The sequence below is a fragment of the Pongo pygmaeus genome, chromosome 10, assembly GCF_028885625.2.
Source record: "Pongo pygmaeus isolate AG05252 chromosome 10, NHGRI_mPonPyg2-v2.0_pri, whole genome shotgun sequence".
Lineage (NCBI taxonomy): Eukaryota > Metazoa > Chordata > Mammalia > Primates > Hominidae > Pongo > Pongo pygmaeus.
In genome coordinates, this window is record NC_072383.2 from 121,708,379 (window position 1) to 121,728,139 (window position 19,761).

Below are 19,761 nucleotides of genomic sequence, written 5' to 3' on the forward strand. Positions count from 1 at the left end.
TGCTGGGATTACAGGTGTGAGCCACCACACCCAGCCACTTACCCCAGATATCTGCTCCCCTACCGTCTTAAGTCTCAAAGGCCACTCAGTAATCCTATAGGTTTGGTACAATTATTCCTTCCATTTGTGGAAATGTATTCTTTCCACAGAAGAGGAAACTGAGGCTCAGAGAGATTAAGTCACTTGCCCAAGTTTATACATTTGGTTTGCCATGAAATCCATATTAAAGAATCTTAGGCTACAGAAGGTAGCTTACACCTGCAATCCCAGCACTTTGGGAGGCCGAGGTGGGAGGATCACTTGAGCTGGAGAGGTCAAGGCTGCAGTCAGCTGTGATCACTCCACTGTACTCCATCCACCCTGGGTGACAGAGGGAGGCCCTGCCTCAAAAAAAAAAAAAAAAAAAAAAAAAAAAAGGACTCCATTTGTTTTTTATGTATTTTTTTATTTTTTTTGAGATGGAGTTTCACTCTTGTTGCCCAGGCTGGGGTGCAATGGCGCAATTTCCACTCACAGCAACCTCTGCCTCCCGGTTTCAAGCAATTCTCCTGCCTCAGCCTCTCGAGTAGCTGGGATTACAGGCATGTGCCACCACACCTGGCTAATTTTGTATTTTTAGTAGAGACGGGGTTTCTCCATGTTGGTCAGGCTAGTCTTGAACTCCTGACCTCAGGTGATCTGCCCCCTTTGGCCTCCCAAAGTGCTGGGATTACAGGTGTGAGCCACCATGCCCGGCCTATTTTTTATTTTTTGAGACAGAGTCTCGTTCTGTCACCCAGGCTGGAGTGCAGTGGCACGATATCAGCTCACTGCAACCTCCACCTCCCAGGTTCAAGCAATTCTCCCGCCTTAGCCTTCTGAGCAGCTGGGATTACAGGCGTGTGCCACCACGCCCAGCTAATTTTTGTATTTTTAGTAGGGACAGGGTTTCGCCATGTTGGCCAAGCTAGTCTTGAACTCCTGACCTCAAGTGATCTGCCTACCTCAGCCTTCCAAAGTGCTGGGATTATAGGTGTGAGCCACCACACTTGGCCTCTAAAGAATCTTAATTTAATAAGAGATACTTAACCCTAAAACTAACATTTCCCAATGGGTGGTTTTTTGTTTTTTGTTTTTGTTTGTTTGTTTTAAGATTCTGAGGGTACAGAAAAGCTGGGCACTGCTGAATACTTGTTGATTGAAAAATAATTATTAATAATCACAGTACCTAATTGTTTTTTTTTGAGATGGGGTCTCGCTATGTTGCCCAGGTTGGTCTCAAACTCCTGAGCCAAAGCAACCCTCCCTCCTTGGCCACCCAAGTAGCTGCGATCACAGGTACATGCCATTGTACCTGGCCCTAACACTGATTAAGTATTTACCTGTGCTAGGCACCAAGCTTCCTCTCACTTCTTTCTCATGGTACCCCAAGGAAGCCCTCACTTCAGAACGGCCAAGTGAGCGTCAGCCAGGTTAATAACTTGCCTAAAGTTATCAATGAAGTTGGGGGCCTGAGCCTCAAGTCTGCGCCCTGACACTTGATGCAATCCTGCAAGCTGGGAAAATCTGCTCAGAAGTATTTAAGGATGTCTGCATTCCCCCACCACACAGCAGCTGACGGCAGGGCCCCAGCAGGCGGGGTAAACAAGGTCATGGCATGGGCGCCATCTGTCTGCACAGGCATGACAGTCATTCATACTTTTGTTCATTTATTCATTCAGTGAGCCCGTCTCTGTGCCAGCTACTGGGATCCAGGGTGAGTCAGACCTGGCCCCTGCCCCTGAGGGGCTCAGGACCTGGGAGGGGAGGCAGGAGGGTGAATGCATAACAGGGTCTTGCTATGTTGGCCAGACTGGTCTTGAACTCCTGGCCTCAAGTGATCCTCCTGCCTCAGACTCCCAAAGTACTGGGATTATAAGCATGAGCCACTGTGCCCAGCATAAATGCACAGTTTTTTGGTATTTTTTTTTTTTTTTGAGACGGAGTCTCACTTTGTTGCCTAGGCTGGAGCGCTGTGGCACAATCTCAGCTCACTGCAGCCTCCACCTCCTGGGTTCAAGAGAGCCTCCTGCATCAGCCTTCTGAGTAGCTGGGATTACAGGCGGCTGCCACCATGCCCAGCTAATTTTTGTAGTTTTAGTCGAGATGGGGTTTTGCCATGTTGTCCAGGCTGGTCTCAAACTCCTAACCTCAGGTGATCTGCAGGCCTCAGCTCTCCAGAGTGCTGGGATTATAGGTGTGAGCCACCGCACCCGGCCTGAATGCATGATTTTTATGTCATAAAAGCTATAACTGAGGTGCAGACAAAGTTGCCACAGTTGGCAGAATCTAAGGTGGCTTCCTAAGGAGGGGACTTTTGGGCCGCCCAGCATGAGCAGGAGAAACTGCCTGGTTGAATGGGAAGGGGTCATCCCAGTCCTCACAGCTGCTAGTATTACTGGGAGGTGTCTATGTGCCAGGAGCTGTCCAAGGTGTCTCACCCATGTGGATTCACTGACCCTTCCAACCCCATTGGAGGGGTACTACTATGCCCATGTCACAGAAGAGGAGGCTAAGACTTAGAGGGGTTAAATAACTTGCCTAACCTCACACAGCTGTTGAGGGGATGGGACTGTGAGGGCAGAGGTAGATTGTAGGAGGACGGGGCTGCAGAGTCAGGGCCAGCTCTGGGTTCGCCTGTCCTCTCTCAGAACATTCTGGCATTGTTATTGCATTGTCACCTCTCCAGGCTCTGTCTCTGTCAGTTAACATTTTTATTTTATTATTTTATTATTTATGTTTTTTGAGACGGAGTCTCACTTTGTCACCCAGGCTGGAGTGCAGTTGTGTGAGCTTGGCTCACTGCAACCTCTGCCTCCCAGGTTCAAGCGATTCTCCTGCCTCAGCCTCCCAAATAGCTGGAATTACAGGCATATGCCAACACATCTGGCTAAGTTGTATATTTTTAGTAGAGATGGGGTTTCACCATGTTGCCAGGCTGGTCTCGAACTCCTGACCTCAAGTGATCCACTTGCCTCAGCTTCCCAAAGTGCTGGGATTATAGGCATGAGCCACTGTGCCTGGCTAATATTTATATATCTTTTAGCAGAGACGGGGTTTTACCATGTTGGTCAGGCTGGTCTCAAACTCCTGACCTCAAGTGATCTGTCCACCTCGGCCTCCCAAAGTGTTGGGATTACAGGCGTGAGCCACTGCGCCTGGCTTAAAATTTTTAAAACTCATAATAGCTAACAACCCTGAGTACTTACCATGACAAGCCAAGCTCTGTACTTAGTCCTTCTCTTTTTTTTTTTTTTGGTAGAGACAGGTCTTGCTCTGTTGCCCAGGCTGGAGTGCAGTGGCGTCATGATGGTTCACTACAGCTCAAACTCCAGAGCTCAAGGGATCCTCCCACCTTAGCCTCCTGAGTAGCTGGGACTACAGGCAAGTACCACCATGCCCAGCTAACTAAAAAAATATTTTTTTTTTTAGAGACAGGGTCCTGCTATGTTGCCCAGAGTGGTCTCAAACTCCTGGGCTCAAGTGATCCTGTAGCCTTGGCCTCCCAAAGTGCCGGGATTAGACATGAGCCACTGCACCCAGCTCTCCTGTTTTTTTCAGCATCTAAAATGTCAGGAAATAAGGACTCTAACAATCCTCGTTGCACAGAGGAGGGAAGTGAGGCTCAGAAAGGCTGGAGAACTCGCGCAGGGCCATGCGGCTGGGTAGGGAGCAGGACAGGGATTTGTGCCCAGGCCTCATTGCCCCCAGAACCTGTGGAGCTCCAACCATGCAGTGCCACCTTCCCACCCATGCTGCTGAGTGGTGCCTTCAAACTGTTTGGACCAGACTCACAGGCACAAATACATTTCACATCACAAACCAGGCCACACCTGCACATAGGCACACACAACTAAAATATTAATATCTTTTTTGTGTGTGTGTGTGATCTGCCTGCCTCAGCCTTCCAAAGTGCTGGGATTATAGGCGTGAGCCACCACGCCTGCCCACTCTGATGTTTTCTAGTCTATTCTCTGGTGATCCCAGCTCCAGGAATTTATTCTACAGATCCATCCACATTCATATGAAATGTGTATGAACAGAATTATTCACATGCAGGTCGGGTGCAGTGGCTCATGCCTGTAATCCCAGCACTTTGGGAGGCCAAGGCAGGCAGATCGCTTGAACTCAGGAGTTCGAGACTAGCCTGGCCAACATGGTGAAACCCCGTCTCTACTAAAAATACAAAAATTAGTCAGACGTTGTGGCAGGCGCCTGTAATCCCAGCTGCTTGGGAGGCTGAGGCAGGAGAATCTCTTGAACCCAGAAGATGGAGGTTGCAGTGAGCCAAGATTGCACCACTGCATTCCAGCCTGGGTGACAGAGCAAGACTCCATCTCAAAAAAAAAAAAAAAAATATATATATATATATATATATATATATATATATATATATATTCATGTGAAGAGGAAAAGGCTCAAAATAACCCAAGAGTCAAATGATGGGAGACCAACTAAATAATCTATGGTATAGCCGCACAATGGAATATTATGCAGCCAAATAAAACAATGAGGTACTGGTTGGAAAAACTCCAGAACATATTGTTAAGTGAAAAGAGCAAAACATAAAAGAATGTGGGTGAGAGGTGGGGGAGTGACGCATGTTCTTTTGATGTGCTTGTAGCTGCATAAGGAAAAGCTGGGAACACGCACAAGAATTGAGTGAGAAACAGTGCTTTCCCGGCCACCTGGGAGTTTCCGGACCCTCTCCCTGCAGTTAGCCCCGGGCAGGATGATCAGAGTAGAATGAGAAGTGAAACACAGCCAGGCACTGTGGCTTGCGCCTGTAATCCCAGTGCTTTGAGAGGCCAAGGGAGGAGGATCACTTGAGCCCAGGAGTTCGAGATCAGCCTGGACAACACAGTGAGATCCTATCTCTACAAATTTTTCTTTTTTAATTAGCTGGGTGTGGTGCACACCCCTGTAGTCACAGCTATTCGGGAGGCTGAGGTGGGGGGATTACTTGAGCCTGGGAGGTTGAAGCTGCCGTAAGCTGTGATCATGCCACTGCACTACAGCCTGGGCAACAGAGTGAGACCCTGTCTAAAAAGAAAAAAACAGGAGTGGAACTCATAGTTTCCTTTTTCTTCTCTTGTCTTTTACTTTTTCCTTTTTTAAATTGAGATGGGGTCTTGTCATATTGCCCAGGCTGGTCTTGAACTCCTGGGCTCAGGCAATCTTCCCACCTTGGCCTCCCAAAGTGCTGGGATTACAGGCGTGAGCCACCACACCTGGCCTATTTTTTCATTTTAAATTACATAAAATAGAAATGGGGCAGGCACCGTGGCTTACGCCTGTAATCCCAGCACTTTGGGAGGCTGAGGCCAGCGGATCACCTGAGGTCAGGAGTTCAAGACCTGCCTGGACAACATGGCGAAACCCTGTTTCTACCAAAAATACAAAAATTAGTTGGGTGTGGTGGCATATGCCTGTAGTCCCAGCTACTTGGGAGGCTGAGGCAGGAGAATCACTTGAAGCTGGGAGGCAGAAGTTGCAGTGACCTGAGATTGTGCCACTGCACTCCAGCCTAGGTGACAAAGCAAGACTACGTTTCGAAAAAATAAATAAATTAAATAAATAAATAAATAAATAAAAATAATAAAATAGAAATGGGTTCTCGCTATGTTGCCCAGGCTGGTCTTGAACTCCTGGGCTCAAGTGATCTTCCCACCTCAGCCTCCCAAAAGTGCTGGGGTTATAGATATGAGCCACCATGCCTGGCCTGTTTTCCTTTTCATATCAATTTGATGTCTGAACCACGTAAGTAAAATCTTTTAAAATCTAAGGCAGTCATATCCACCTAATTTGATGTTCTGGTGGCCACGTGTCCCTGAGGTCCTGACTTACCCAGAGCTGCCACGATGAGGAAGAAGGAGGCGGCCACGAGGAAGGCCACGTCGGGCTTGGTGTAGGAGAGCAGCTTCTGCAGCGTGGCCCCAGACGCCTGCTCGGGCGGTGGCTGGCTACTCCCAGGGAAGCCCTCAGCCTCGGTGGCCGCCCCTGGCTCCAGGGCCTGGGTGCCTGGCTGCACGGTGGACAGCAGCCACCAGAGCAGGAAGGACGCGCCAAGTGAAATGTACGTCCACACGAACAGGGCCCAGAACCAAGGGTCCCGGATGGGCCTGCGCACTTCTGAGAAGAGCAGCAGCTTCACCATGGCATAGATGCCCACGAAGAGGCACACAAGGGTGATGACCAGCCACGAGGCCCGCAGCCGCCGGGGCCCCAGCGCACTGTTCTTGGCCACGCCAATGGTGGCCCCCAGCAGCAGGCAGCTGCGGTACAGGCAAGCTGCCCAGAGATCCAGCACCGAGTCAAAGATGTTGAAGTGGCGGATGTCCTCCAGGAGGCTGCGGTCCAGGTGGCTGAAGACATAGATGGCCGTGGTCACGCAGATGTCCACACTCATGAAGGCCAAAGTCACCACCACCGCCTTCCACAGCCGCATCCTGCTGGTTGGAGGTGGGCGGGCGCCGAAGGCCAGGTTGTAGCTCACGGGGGCAAGGCCATCATCATCCACAGGGCGAGGCCAGGCCTGTAGGGACAACAGCAAACATCAGCAAAAGGGGTTCAGGTTTGCCACTCGCTGGCTGCGTGACCTTGAGAAAGTCACTTGACATCTCTGAGCCTTAGTTTTCTCATCTGTGAAATGGCAATATCAACTTCCCGGGGTACTACGAAGATTCCACTCATTCAAGGGATACTTACTGAGTGCCCACCGTGGCCAGGTGCTGTTCTTTGTTCTTTGTCATGAACAAAAACAACAAAGATCCCTGCTCTCCTGGAGATGACATACTCATGCAGGAGACAGATAATAAGGAAATGGGCTCACGCCTGTAATCCCAGCACTTTGGGAGGCCGAGGTAGGTGGATCACCTGAGGTCAGGAGTTTAAGACCAGCCTGGCCAACATGGTAAAACCCCTATCTCTACTAAAAATACAAAACTTAGCTGGGTGACAGAGCGAGACTCCATCTCAAAAAAAAAAAAAAAAAAAAAAAAAAAAAAGATAATAAGGAAATGATGTGTGTCTTGTGAGGCCAAGGTTGGAGGATCCCTTGAGGCCAGGAGTTGGAAAGCAGCCTGGGCAACAGGGTGAGACCCTGTCTTTAAAACAAAAACAAAAACAAAAACATTAACTGAGTGTGGTAGCATGCTTCTGTAGTCCAAGCAACTTGGGAGGCCAAGATGAGAGGATTGCTTCAGCCTGGGAGTTCGAGGCCACAGTGAGCTATGATCATGCCACTGCACTCCAGCCCTGGTGACAGCAAGATCCTATCTCTAAAAAAAAAATTTTTTTTTTTAATTAAAAAAAGAGATAAGGGTTGTGGTGGAAAAAAGAGGGGGGTGAATAGGATGGGGTGAGGGTGAATAAGATAGGGGTGGGGGAAGACAGAGATCAATTTTATTTTATTTATTTATTTTTTTGAGACAGAATCTCGCTCTGTCGCCCAGGCTGGAGTACAGTGGTGCGATCCTGGCTCACTGCAACCTCCGTCTCCCGGGTTCAAGCGATTCTCCTGCCTCACCCCCCCAAGTAGCTGGGACTACAGGTACGCCACCACCATGACCAGCTAACTTTTTGTATTTTTTTTTAGTAGAGACGGGGTTTCACCATGTTGGCCAGGCTGTTCTCAAACTCCTGACCTCAAGTGATCCACCTGCCTCAGTATCCCAAAGTCTGGGATCACAGGCGTGAGCCAACGCGCCGGGCCAGAGATCAGTTTTAAATAGGGGACCAGAGAAGACCTCGCTGGGTAGGTAACACTTGAGCAAGACTTGAAAGAGGTACGGAAGTCTGCCAAGTGGCTATCTGGGGAAAAGCACTTGGCACAGGTGAAACAGTGCCAGACCCCCAAGGCAGGAGTGCCCCTTGGGAAGGCAGCAAGGCCCCATGAGATCAGAGAGGGTGGGGAGTATCTGGAGGATTTTGCATCCATAGTGAGGACAAAGCTGAGATAAGCAAAGTTTAATAAACAGCCGCTGTCTTTACTACCACTGCTCATTTCTCTGAACCTGTTTCCTCATTTGCAAAATGTGAGTGTGAGGTTCAATGTGTCAGTTCTGGGCAGAGTGCCTGGTGCATAATTGCTGCTGATTGTAATCAACCATATACAGTGTGTGCTTAATAAATGTTTGTCCACTTTTCTCCTCCCACATCAGGCCTTCTATCTCTGCAACCCCAAATAAACTGTTTTGGTCTAAGAGGGAACTTGACAGCTGTAGGGGTGGCTTGCAGGCCACATAGCAATCCAGAAACCTTGGCATCTGCTTGGAAGTTTCCAGAATCTTTTCCTCCTGCCCAGGTTGGCCCTCAAGCCCAGCCCTAGGCCCCTTTGGTTTTCTGAATCTTGATGTCTGCTTTATCCAAGGCATCTCTCGGTACTGGGTCCCTCAGGACTCCCCCAGAGCCGCAGGGACACCCGGGAAGTGGGCCTGGAGGCTGGAGTTTGTGAGTGGGGCTTGTCCAGGGTGGGGTTAGGACCGGGCTGGGGTGTGTCCCTGGGTGCTACCTCCTATCTCAGTTCCAGTCCTTCCTCCCCTGGGCCTTTTGTTGTCATATCTGCAAAATGGGCTGAGCTCTAGATCCCCCAAGAGGAGGGGTGAGGCGCTGGGTGACAGCAGGGATGACTGTGTCGTGGCTGGGAAGGGGCCATCCTGAGAGATCCTCTCCCCGAAGCTCTGGCGCCCAGGTGCCCAAACCGCTCACATTGTGGCATGACTGGAACCTCACACAATCCTACGAGGCCAGGGTTTCCATATTCACATTTACAGTTGGGGAAACTGAGGCACAGAGAGACAAAATCACCTGATCCAGACATTCAGCCAACAAGGGCCCAAGCCAGGACTTGAGACAGTGAGTACAGGACCCCAGCATCTGCCTCTCCACCTGTCTACTGCGTGCCTGGCACAAAGCAGGTGTCTAATAACTACAAGCAGACAGGGATGTAACACTGCACTTCCTGTGAGCCCTGCCCTGCACCATGTGCTTCAAATCCAGGTGGCTCCACCTATTTAATCCTCACAGCAACTTTGTGAGATGTGCACTCTCATCCCTCCCACTTAACAGATGGAGAAACTGAGGCCCAGAGAAGTGAAGAATTTGCCCAAGATTACACAGCTTCTGAATAGCAGAGCTGGGATGTGGACTCATAGGTGTCTGAGTCCAGAATCTGTGTTCTTCACCCCTAAACTAAGATAACATTCAATATAGAAAATGCTACCAGGGGCCAGGCATGGTGGCTCACACCTGTAATCCCATCTGGGCCTCTTGGGAGGCTGAGATGGGCAATAGCTTGAGCTCACAAGTTCGATTCCAGCCTGGGCAACATGGCGAAATTCCGTCTCTACTAAAAATACAAAAATTAGCCTAGCATGGTGGTGCACGCCTGTAACCCCAGCAACTCAGGAGGCTGAGGCAGAAGAATCACTTGAAACCGGGAGGTGGAGGTTGCGGTGAGCCAAGATCGCGCCACTACACTCCAGCCTGGCTGACAGAGTGAAAGAAAATGCTACCACGAAGTGTTCATCTAAGGAAAAGGGTCCCCAGCAGAGGGCTGGGCTGTGCGGCAGAGGTGATAAGACTGCTGAGGCTAATTGCTGGCAATGACAGCAGCTGGTGCCAGCTGACACTAGCTCCAGGCACTTACATGCATCAGCACTCACCAGAGCCCTATGAAGTAGGTCCTATCATTATCCCCATTTTACAGTTAGGAAAACTGAGGAACAGAGAGGTTAAGTGACCTACCCTGGGTCACAGAGCTAGGAAGTGACCAAGCTGGGATGTGAACCCTGGCCATCAAGTTCCAAAATCTGTACTCTCAACTCTAAAACTCCAATCCTTCAAAACAGCCTCTCCAGGAGGTAGGCACAACCCCTCCTGATGCTGAGAAGGGGTCTGAAATGCAGAGGGGGAATGGAGTAGGGGGATATAACGACCCCCCAGCCTGGGTCCTGCTTTCACCCCCCCACCTCCAGGCACACTGAAGCCCATCGCAGAGATGACAGTTGCTTAGTCAGCAGCTGCCCCTCCAAAGATGGTCAGGGCCGAGCAGGGGCAAGGCAAGGGGAAGTGGGTAGGATGGTCGGACACCCTCAGCCCAGGTCCTCACTCCCTCCCCAGCCCTGCCTGTGCTGCCCACGCAGGCTCCTGTCTGCTGCAATGCAGAGGCCGTGGGGAGCGAGCGAGTGGGTGAGCTCGTCAGAGCCCAGGGAGGGAAGCTCCTGGCCCGGTGCCATTCCAGGCCTCCCAGCCAAGCCACTGCCGGCTGCACCAGGTGCTGCCAGCCACCTCAGCTGCTGCTCTCCTCGTGGTGGGCACATGGGGCCCCTCAGTCCCCAGAAAGGGGCTGGGGCTCAGAAGTGGGACAAGAGGCACATCCGCAAGAGACTCAAAAGCTGGACAGCAGCCCAGGGGCTTGGCTGACTCTCCTAACTTGACTCCCAGCCTCTGGGGGAATTCCTTCCCCATCCTCTGACAGCCCAGGGTACCAGTCATGCCCCCTGCCTCCAGAAGCCTATTTATCTTCATCAGAATCAACAAAATTTCAAACACTCATATCACAGACTACCAAAGCCACATTTTGCAGATGGGGAAACTGAGGCCCAGAGGGGGGGGGTGAGGCTTGTCTCAGGTCATCCACCAGGCTGGGGCAGAGCAGCACTAGCACCTGGGTCCCTGTCCCCAAGCACTAGTCCTTCTACCACAGGCTCCCAGCAGAGTGGAATCCAGCCCCGGGTCGGGTTACAGTCCTCAGTGGGGACAGTTACTCTGTTATTTTTAAAGCTACTGGGCAGAAGTGTGACCACCAGCCAAGGCTGCTTAGAGGCCCGTCCCCGCTCTCCATCTGCCTGACTCAGAGGATTCACTGGGCTTGGCCAGGTGGAGCTGGAGGGCAAATTGTGAGCACATGAGTGACCTGCTTGGCTGGAGGGACAAGGACAAGGTGGTGGCCAGAACAGACCCCACCCAGAACCGAACAAGGCCCAGGAAGACAGGGGTGGCTCGTGCACTAAAGAATGGCACAGGATAAGCAAGTGGCCCTGTCCCCACCAGGGGTCTTGTCAAAGGCTTTTCTTCCCAGGGTAGGAGACGTTGGTTGGGGTATCTCTAAGGCATCAGCTGCAGGGAAGGCCAGAAGACGATAGATAGCAGTTATTATGACGCTGCAACAGAGACCCTTTGCAGAGAAGGCCAGGAGACAATAGATAAAAGTTATTATGACACTGCAACAGAGACCTTTCACCGGGCCCTACTATGTGCCTGGCACCGCCCAAAGCAGCCAGGCCTCCCCACTTCCCTGGGAGGACCCTGTGGTCATCAGCTTCATTTCACAGCTGGGGAGACAGAAGAGGTTAAGTGACATGCAGAAAAAGGACGAAGGCAGGATGGAGACCGGCATCCAGGGTCTCCAGGATGGAGACTGGAGGGGGGGGGGCCCTGCCCAGGCTATTCAGGGATTGCAAGAAAAGGGGCCAAAGAACTTGGGTGGCCCAGTGGCCTCGGTTCACCCCTGACATGGTGAGCTTTTTACCCTGGCGTGGGCCCAGACCTGGACAAGCCCATTCCATTCGTTGCGCAGCAAAGCACTGGCTGACGGAGGCCTGCTGGGTGGGAGGGTGTGACTGTGGGGGTCCCTGGCTCTGGGGCAGGACCGGGCTGGGTCTGTGTGGGTCCATCCTGATTTCATCCCTATTGAGCCTCCGGCAGTCCACGTGGGGCCCAGCCTCACTCTGGGACTTGAGAAGCTGTCTCAGGTGCTCTCAGCTCTAGGGGAGGCAAAGAGAGGTGCGAGGTGCCCTCCCTCCAAGCCTCCTCTTGTCACCTGGCCCTGCTCTATCCGGAAAAGGGGAATGGGCAGAGGCGGGGATCCTGTCAGCCCAGCTTAAAGCTGTCTCAGTTAATGTCAAGCCGGGGGAGGAGGCATTTTTTTTTTTTTTTTTTTTCCAGAGGCCCAGAAATAAAAGAGGCTCCCCTGGGAACCTACAGGCCTCACTGCCAGGGTGGATGGCGGGGAGCAGCGGCAGCCCATTGGCCTGCTGAGGAGACTGAGAAAAGGGCTTTGCCCAGGTCAGCAGGCACAGGCCAGATCTCCAGGCTTCTGCCAAAGCCCTGGTGCTCAGGATCCCTGGGAAGCCCCGACATGGACAGTGGGAGCCCTCAGAAGGCGCGCCAGCCCCGTCCTGGGGGAACGACAGCCATCCCAGGATCCTCCAACACCTCCCACATTTTCCAAGAGGCAGCGGCGCCTGGGGGGTTAAAAAAAAAGGGCAACATTCGCCCTACGGACGCGGAAAGGATGCTGCAGGGATGGGGGCTGGGAGCTGCGGCTGCGGGCTCCGGAAGGGCTCCAGGGAGGCTCCCACCTTCAACCGAGATGCCTATTCCCACGGAGGCAGGGGTGCCCAGACGCCCCCTAACCCGTGCCTGGCCTGGCACCCTGGCCTGGAAAGGTCCCAAAGGGTGCCTTGCCCTTACCTGTTACCTGGCACCAGGTGAGCTGTGGGAGGGGGCGCGCAGCAGGCTCAGGTCTGGGGCGCAGGTTCCGCGCTGCTCATTGGAGACTGCGCTGGACGCGGTGCTCGCTCCGCTCTTCCCGCTGCTCCTCCCCGCCTCCCGCCCGCGCTGCGCCGCTGCAAGGTCGGAGCTGAGCCTGGCGTGCGTTGAGACCGGCTGATGGACGGGGCGGGGCCTCAGTGACGGAGGGGGCGGGGATCCTGGGGCAGAGACGGGCGGAGCCTCCAGGGAGGGGCGGGGCCTCAGGAGGAGTGGGCGGGCTCTCCTGGACGGGGCGGGGCTCCCGGGGAGGGGGCTGGCGAAGCCTCCGGGTGGGGAACGGGCCTCCTGGGGGCGGGGCCAAAGCTGGCCACCAGCTCACCTGTGGCAAACTCCTCCCACATCTGGCCAGCCAGGCCCTCCACACTGCGTGCTCCTCACCTGGAGCCACAGGCCCATCCTGAGGGGACGGAAATGGTTTCACCTGAAGGAGGCCTGCTTTTTAACTGGTCTTTTTCCCTGGAGGGACAGCCAGCCAGTCCAGGAGGGTGGGTTATGGTCCTCATTCATTCACTCATTCTTTCATTCATTCACCCAACAGATATTTATCCAGTGCCTACGGCGTGGTGCCATATGCCCTTTTAAGCATTTGAAATTAAACAATTAACAAAACAAGATCCTTGCCCTTCTGGAGCTGACATTCTAGTGAGGGTGTCAGACAACACATATAAGCAAATGAGATATAATGGAATAGAATACATTTTAAGGAGAAAATTAGTGCAAGATCAGGGATTCGGGGCATTGGAGAGGGGAGGCAGTGATATGTCCTCAGTGACTGCCAGGTGCTGGGAACACAGCTGTGTGTGAAAAGACAGAAAACTCCCAGCCTTCATGGCGTGAAGGGGACAGAACATCAGCAAGTAAGTGCATAAGGCCATTCAGGTACTGGGTGCAGTAAAATAAATAAAACTGTGTAAGTGAAAGGTGAGAAGGCGTGAGCCACGGGGAGGCAAGAACGTCCTGCGCTAAGGCCTGCAAGTTCAAAGGCTCTGAGGTGGGAACCAACTTGGCCACTTGAGGACCAGAAAAGGGTCCACGTGGCATGAACCGTGGGAAGTGGGTGGGGGGAGTGGGCTTACGGCCCAGAGGGGCAGCAGGTGGGGCGAGAACTGCCCACATCCCTGGATCCTCCGATCAGAGGCTTTGTTTTTTCCTGAGACAGAGACTCCAGGATGGAGTGCAGTGGTGAGTTCTCAGCTCACTGCAGCCTCTGCCTCCCAGCTTCAAGTGATTCTCCTGCCTCAGCTTCCCAAGTAGGTGGGATTACAGGTGTCCGCTACCACGCCTGGCTAATTTTTGTATTTTTAGTAGAGATGGGGTTTAGCCATGTCGGCCAGGCTGGTCTCAAACTCCTGACCTCAAGTGATCTGCCCTCCTTGGCCTCCCAAACTGCTGGGATTAGAGTCGTGAGCCACGCGTGCCCAGCCCTGAACAGAGGCTTTTTGGAGCACTCTCTGAATTGGAAATGTCCTCTGCTACTTGGTGGGACAGCTTCTTTAGAGGGGAATTTGTTCAGAACTTACAACACTATGTTTTTTTTTAACCCAGAAGGAATTTCCTCTACAGATAGACTTCTGCAAGGGAGCTAAGGTACTAGCTTAAAGGTAGCTACTACAGTAGCAAAAGTCTGGAAATAACCTAAATACCCTTCCATAGGGAACTGGCCAAATAATTAGAGAACACCTGTTCAACAGAATACTCTGTAGCAGGAAAAAAAAAAAAAAGAAGACGTAGAGTTATATAAAGGTATGGAATGACCTCCTACATGTATTGAGTAAAAACCAAGGAGAGAATAAAGTTGAACCATGTTACTATTTGTGCAAAAACAAAGGCAAATATCTAATTGTACTTGAAGACGGTATCTTGGATGGACTGTCCAAAAAGCAGGAGTCACTCAGAGCTGGGCTCTGTCATTTATGCTGTGTGACCTTAAAGAGGTGACTTTGCCTATCTGAGCCTGTTTTCTCATCAGAGAAATGGGGTAATAAAGATATTGACTGTGCATCAGGTAAAGGTAAAATGTGACAAGGCTGGTGAGGGCAGCCCCTGGCACGTGATAAACTTTCAGTAAAGGAGAACAAGGATTATTTTTAGGAGAGATGGGATGACTGAACCTTTGCATAACTATTAGCATAGTATAGCAAAAATCAACAGGAGCTGTCAGAAATGTGAAACGGACAGAAACAAGTCGGCCTCATCACATGCCATTTCTTCACATGGATGTTGCTTTCCAGCGATCAAGTTTGCAAGCTCTCCAGTCTCTCATTCCTCTGGACCTTTTTTTTTTTTTTTTTTGAGATGGAGTCTTGCTCTGACACCCAGGCTCACTGCAGCCTCCACCTCCCGGGTTCAAGCGTTCTTCCCACCACAGCCTCCCGAGTAGCTGGGATTGCAAGCATGTACCAACACGCCTGGCTGACTTTTGTACTTTTAGTAGAGACGGGGTTTTGCCATGTTGGCCAGGCTGGTCTCGAACTCCTGACTTCAGGTGATCCACCCGCCTTGGCCTCCCACGGTGCTGGGATTACAAGCATCAGCCACCGCACCCGGCCTCTCTGTACCTTTTCATAGCTTGTCACCTCTGCCAAGGATGGGCTTCTCAAATCCTGGCCACTGCATCCCTTTCACATATCTGGCCCACTCTCCTTGCACTTGAAACAATCTTAGAGTGACAGCTTGGTGAGGCGGGGAAGGTAAGTTGCAATGTCAGGTGTACTGCAGGAGGCTGTCAGCCTTGTGACAATGGGAGGGTGAAATAGGTGAGGCACAGGTGAGTGGGCCACCAGTCACTGCCTTCCCAGCATCCTTTCCACCCCCGCCCCCTGCCGTGTGGCAGCCAACTGGCTTGAGTGGTCCCATTGCATCCCCAGCCTAGTCACAGAGACTGGCTCTGGTAAACTTGGACTAAGAACCATTGTGTGAGTGACTGCTAATGGATACGGTGTCTTTTCGGGTGAGGAATGTTCTAAAAGTTGATTGTAGTGATGGTTGCACAACTCTGTGAATATACTAAAAACTCTTGAATTGTACACTTTAATTTGGTGAACTGTATGGTATGTAAAGTATATCTCAATAAAGCTATTATTACAAAAAGAAGGCCAGGCAATGTGGCTTATGCCTGTAATCCCAGCACTTTGGGAGGCCAAGGTGGGAGGATCACTTGAACCCAGCCTGGGCAACACAGGGGGACCCAGTTGCTACAAACAATTTAAAAAATTAGTTGGGTGTGGTGGCACATGCCTGTAGTCCCAGCTACTCAGGAGGCTGAGGTGGGAGGATTGCTTGAACCTGGGATGTTGAGGCTGCAATGAGCTGTGTTCATACCACTGAACTCCAGCCTGGGCGACAGAGACCCTGTCTCAAAAAAAAAAAAAAAAGAAAAAGAAAAAACACTCCATGCCATATGCCATAAAGGAAATGCAAATTAAAACAGCAATGTGATATCAATACACACACACTAGAATAGCCGAGATCTGGAACACTGACAACACCAAATGCTGTCAACGATGAGGAACAACAGGGACTCTCATTCATTGCTGCTGGGGATGCAAAACAGTACAGCTAGGGAGGAAGGCAGTTCGGCAGGTTTTTTTATAAAACTAATTATACTCTTACTACATGATCAAGCAATCACACTCCGTGATATTTACCCAGAGGAAGTAAAAATTTACATCTACAGAAACACCTGTCCACAGATGTTTATAGAAGCTTTATTATTATTACTTTCGAGATGGAGTCTCACTCTGTCTCCCAGGCTGGAGTGCAATGGCATGAACTCAGCTCACTGCAACCTCCGCCTTCCGGGGTCAAGTGATTCTCCTGCCTCAGCCTCCCGATCAGCTGGGATTACAGACGCCTGCCACCATGCTTGGCTAATTTATTTATTTATTTATTTATTTATTTATTTATTTATTTGAGATGGAGTCTCGCTCTGTCAACCAGGCTGCAGGGCAGTGGTGTGATCTCGACTCACTGCAACCTCCGCCTCCTAGGCTCCAGTGACTCTCCTGCCTCAGCCTCCCGAGTAGCTGGGATTACAGGCGCATGCCACCACGCCTGGCTAATTTTTGTATTTTTGGTAGAGATGAAGTTTCACCATGTTGGCCAGGCTGGTCTAGAACTTCTGACCTCAGGTGATCCACCTGCCTCGGCCTCCCAAAGTGCTGGGATTACAGGTGTGAGCCACCACACCCAGCCTGGAAGCTTTATTCTATTGAATGTTTCCAACACAAAGAAATGATAGATGTTTGAGATGATATATATGTTCATGACCCTGATCTGATCACTATGCATTATATTTATTGAAACATCACTACGTACCCCATGAGCATGTAAAATGATTTGTCGACTAAAAAATAAACAAAAATAAAATAAAATAAAGCTTTATTCGTAATTGCCTAAACTTGGAAGCAACTATGATGTCGTTCAACAGGTGAATGGATACACTGTGGTACATCCAGACAATAGAATATTATTCAGTGCTAAAATGAAATGAGCTATCAAGCCATGAAAAGGCATGGGGGAACCTTCAATGCACATTCCTAAGAGAAGGAAGCAATCTGAAAAAGCTCTCTACTGTATGATTTCTACCATATGATATTCTGGAAAAGGCAAAACGGTGGAGACAGTACAAAGATCAGTGTTTGCCAAGGAAGGGGTGAGTAGGCAGGGCACAGAGGATTTTTAGGGCAGTGAAACTACTCCATATGATACTATAATGGTAGATGCATGCCATATACATTTGTCAAAAACTATAGGCCTGTAATCCCAGCACTTTGGGAGGCCAAGGCCGGTGGATCACCTGAGGTCAGGAGTTCAAGACCAGCCTGGCCAATATGGTGAAACCCTGTCTCTACCAAAAATATAAAAAAAAATTAGCCGAGTGCGGTGGCACACCCCTGTAATCCCAGCTACTCAGGAGGCTGAGGCAGGAAAATTGCCTGAACCCAGGAGGCGGAAGATGCAGTGAGCTGAGATCATGCCACTGCAGTCCAGCCTGGGCAACAGAGTGAGACTCCATCTCAAAAAAAAAAAAAAAAATCAAAACAAAAAACAAAACAAAACAAAAAAAAACTATAGAATATGTTTATTTAATTTTTAATGATTTTTTTGAGACAGGGTCTCATTCTGTCACCCAGGCTGGGGTTCAGTGGCATGACCTCTGCCCATGCAACCTCTGCTTCCCGGGTTCAAGTGATTCTCCCACCTCAGCCTCCTGAGTAGCTGGGATCACAGGTGCGCCACCACACCCAGCTAATTTTCGTATTTTTCATAGAGATGGGGTTTTGCCATGTTGACCAGGCTGGGCTCGAACTCCTGAGCTCAAGCGATCTGCCCACCTCGACCTCCCAAAGGGCTGGGATTACAGGTGAGAGCCACTGCGCCCAGCCAAAAACTATAGAATATATGAATCCTAATGTAAACTGCCGGCTTTGGATGATAATGAGGTGTCAGTGTGGGTTCACTGACCATAACAAATGTACTGGCTGGTGTGGGATGGTGATGGTGGGGGAGGCTGTGTGTGCTGTGGGGGATGGGGGTTATGAGAACACTCTATACTTGCTACTCAATTTTGCTGTGAGCCTAAAACTGATCTAAAAAAAAAAGGAAATCTATTAAAAGTGGTTAAAATGGTAAATTTTGTTATGTAGATGTTATCATAATAAGAATGTTCATAGCAGCTTCATTCATAATGTCTTTTTTTTTTTTTTTTGTTGTTGTTGTTGTTGAGACGGAGTCTCGCTCTGTCACCCAGGCTGGAGTGCAGTGGCGCGATCTTGGCTCACTGCAAGCTCCGCCTCCTGGGTTCACACCATTCTCCTGCCTCAGCCTCCTGAGCAGCTGGGACTACAGACGCCCGCCACAACGCCCGGCTAATTTTTTGTATTTTTAGAAGAGATGGGGTTTCCCTGTGTTAGCCAGGATGGTCTCGATCTCCTGACCTCGTGAGCCGCCCGCCTCGGCCTCCCAAAGTGCTGGGATTACAGGCGTGAGCCACCGCGCCCTGCCTCATTCATAATGTCTTTAAACTGGAAACAGCGTAAATGTCTGTCAGCTGTTGAATGGGTCAGTGAGTTGTGGAATGTTCACTCAAGGGAATAGAAAGCAGTCGAGAAAAAGAACAGGGGCGCTTCTATGGGGGCTGGAATGTTCTGTTTGGGATCTGGGTGCTGGTTACATGGGTTTGTCCAGTGCTCTATGTTGACTTTTTTGTTTTTGTTTTCTGAGACAGAGTCTCACTCTGTTGCCCAGGCTGAAGTGCAGTGGCGCAATCTCTGCTCACTGCAGCCTCCGCCTCCTGGGTTCAAGGATTCTCATGCCTCAGCCTCCCGAGTAGCTGGGATTACAGGCGTGTGCTACCACGCCTGGATAATTTTGTTATATTTTTAGTAGAGACGGGGTTTCACCATGTTGCCCAGGCTGGTCTCGAACTCCTGACCTCAGGTAATCCGCTGGCCTCAGCCTCCCAAAGTGCTAGGATTACAGGCGTGAGCCACCACGCCTGGCCTCTATGTCAATTTTTAAAGTATGTGTAAATATACACATATATAGACATATACATATGATTGCACATTCATATACATATATTCACATACACATATACATACCACTCTGGAATCAAGATACTCTAATTCCGGAGCGTTCTAATTCTGGTCTGCTACTCACTAGGTTTATGACTCTAGACAGGTTCCTGTACCCACCGAGCCTCAGTTTCCTTATCTGTAAAATGGGGATAATAATACCTTAAGCAGTCAACAAAGATATATGTCAGTGCTGGCTGGCAGCACATGTTGACTCAGTACTTGCTGGTAAATATTCTTGCTGCTGCTCCCTTCGGTGACTGAGCCCAGAGTGTCTGGAAGGAGGAGAGGGTCCATGGAGAGGGCCAATCTAAACTGATAAGCAGGCCAGGCGCGGTGGTCTCAGTTCTAGACCAGCCTGGCCAACATGGCGAAATCCCGTTTCTACTAAAAATACAAAAACTTTGGGAGGCCGAGGCGGGCGGACCACGAGGTCAGGAGATCGAGACCATCCTGGCTAACACGGTGAAACCCCGTCTCTACTAAAAACACAAAAAATTAGCCGGGCGTGGTGGCGGGTGCCTGTAGTCCCAGCTACTCGGGAGGCGGAGCCAGGAGAATGGCGTGAACCTGTGAGGCGGAGCTTGCAGTGAGCCGAGATCGCGCC

At 50.6% G+C, this 19,761-nt stretch overlaps 1 protein-coding gene across 8 annotated transcripts in view; it reads right to left on the bottom strand.

The window, feature by feature from the left end:
- ABCB9 (ATP binding cassette subfamily B member 9) overlaps positions 1–12,715 on the bottom strand; it is a 39,317-nt gene extending 26,602 nt beyond the window's left edge. For 4 of the 8 annotated variants that reach the window (XR_008492738.2, XM_054441898.2, XM_054441896.2 and 1 more), the window contains exons 1-2: positions 12,496–12,681; positions 5,866–6,553 (exon numbers count right to left, since the gene is read on the bottom strand). Coding sequence is in view for 7 of the 8 variants with exons in the window: in XM_054441898.2 (XP_054297873.1) it covers positions 5,866–6,466 (601 nt within the window). In the remaining variant the exon portion in view is untranslated. Of the gene's footprint in view, positions 1–5,865; positions 6,554–12,495 lie in introns of all 8 variants that reach the window. The other 4 variants (XM_054441893.2, XM_054441895.2, XM_054441892.2 and 1 more) reach the window with 4 other exon arrangements.
- Positions 12,716–19,761: the final 7,046 nt, after the last annotated feature.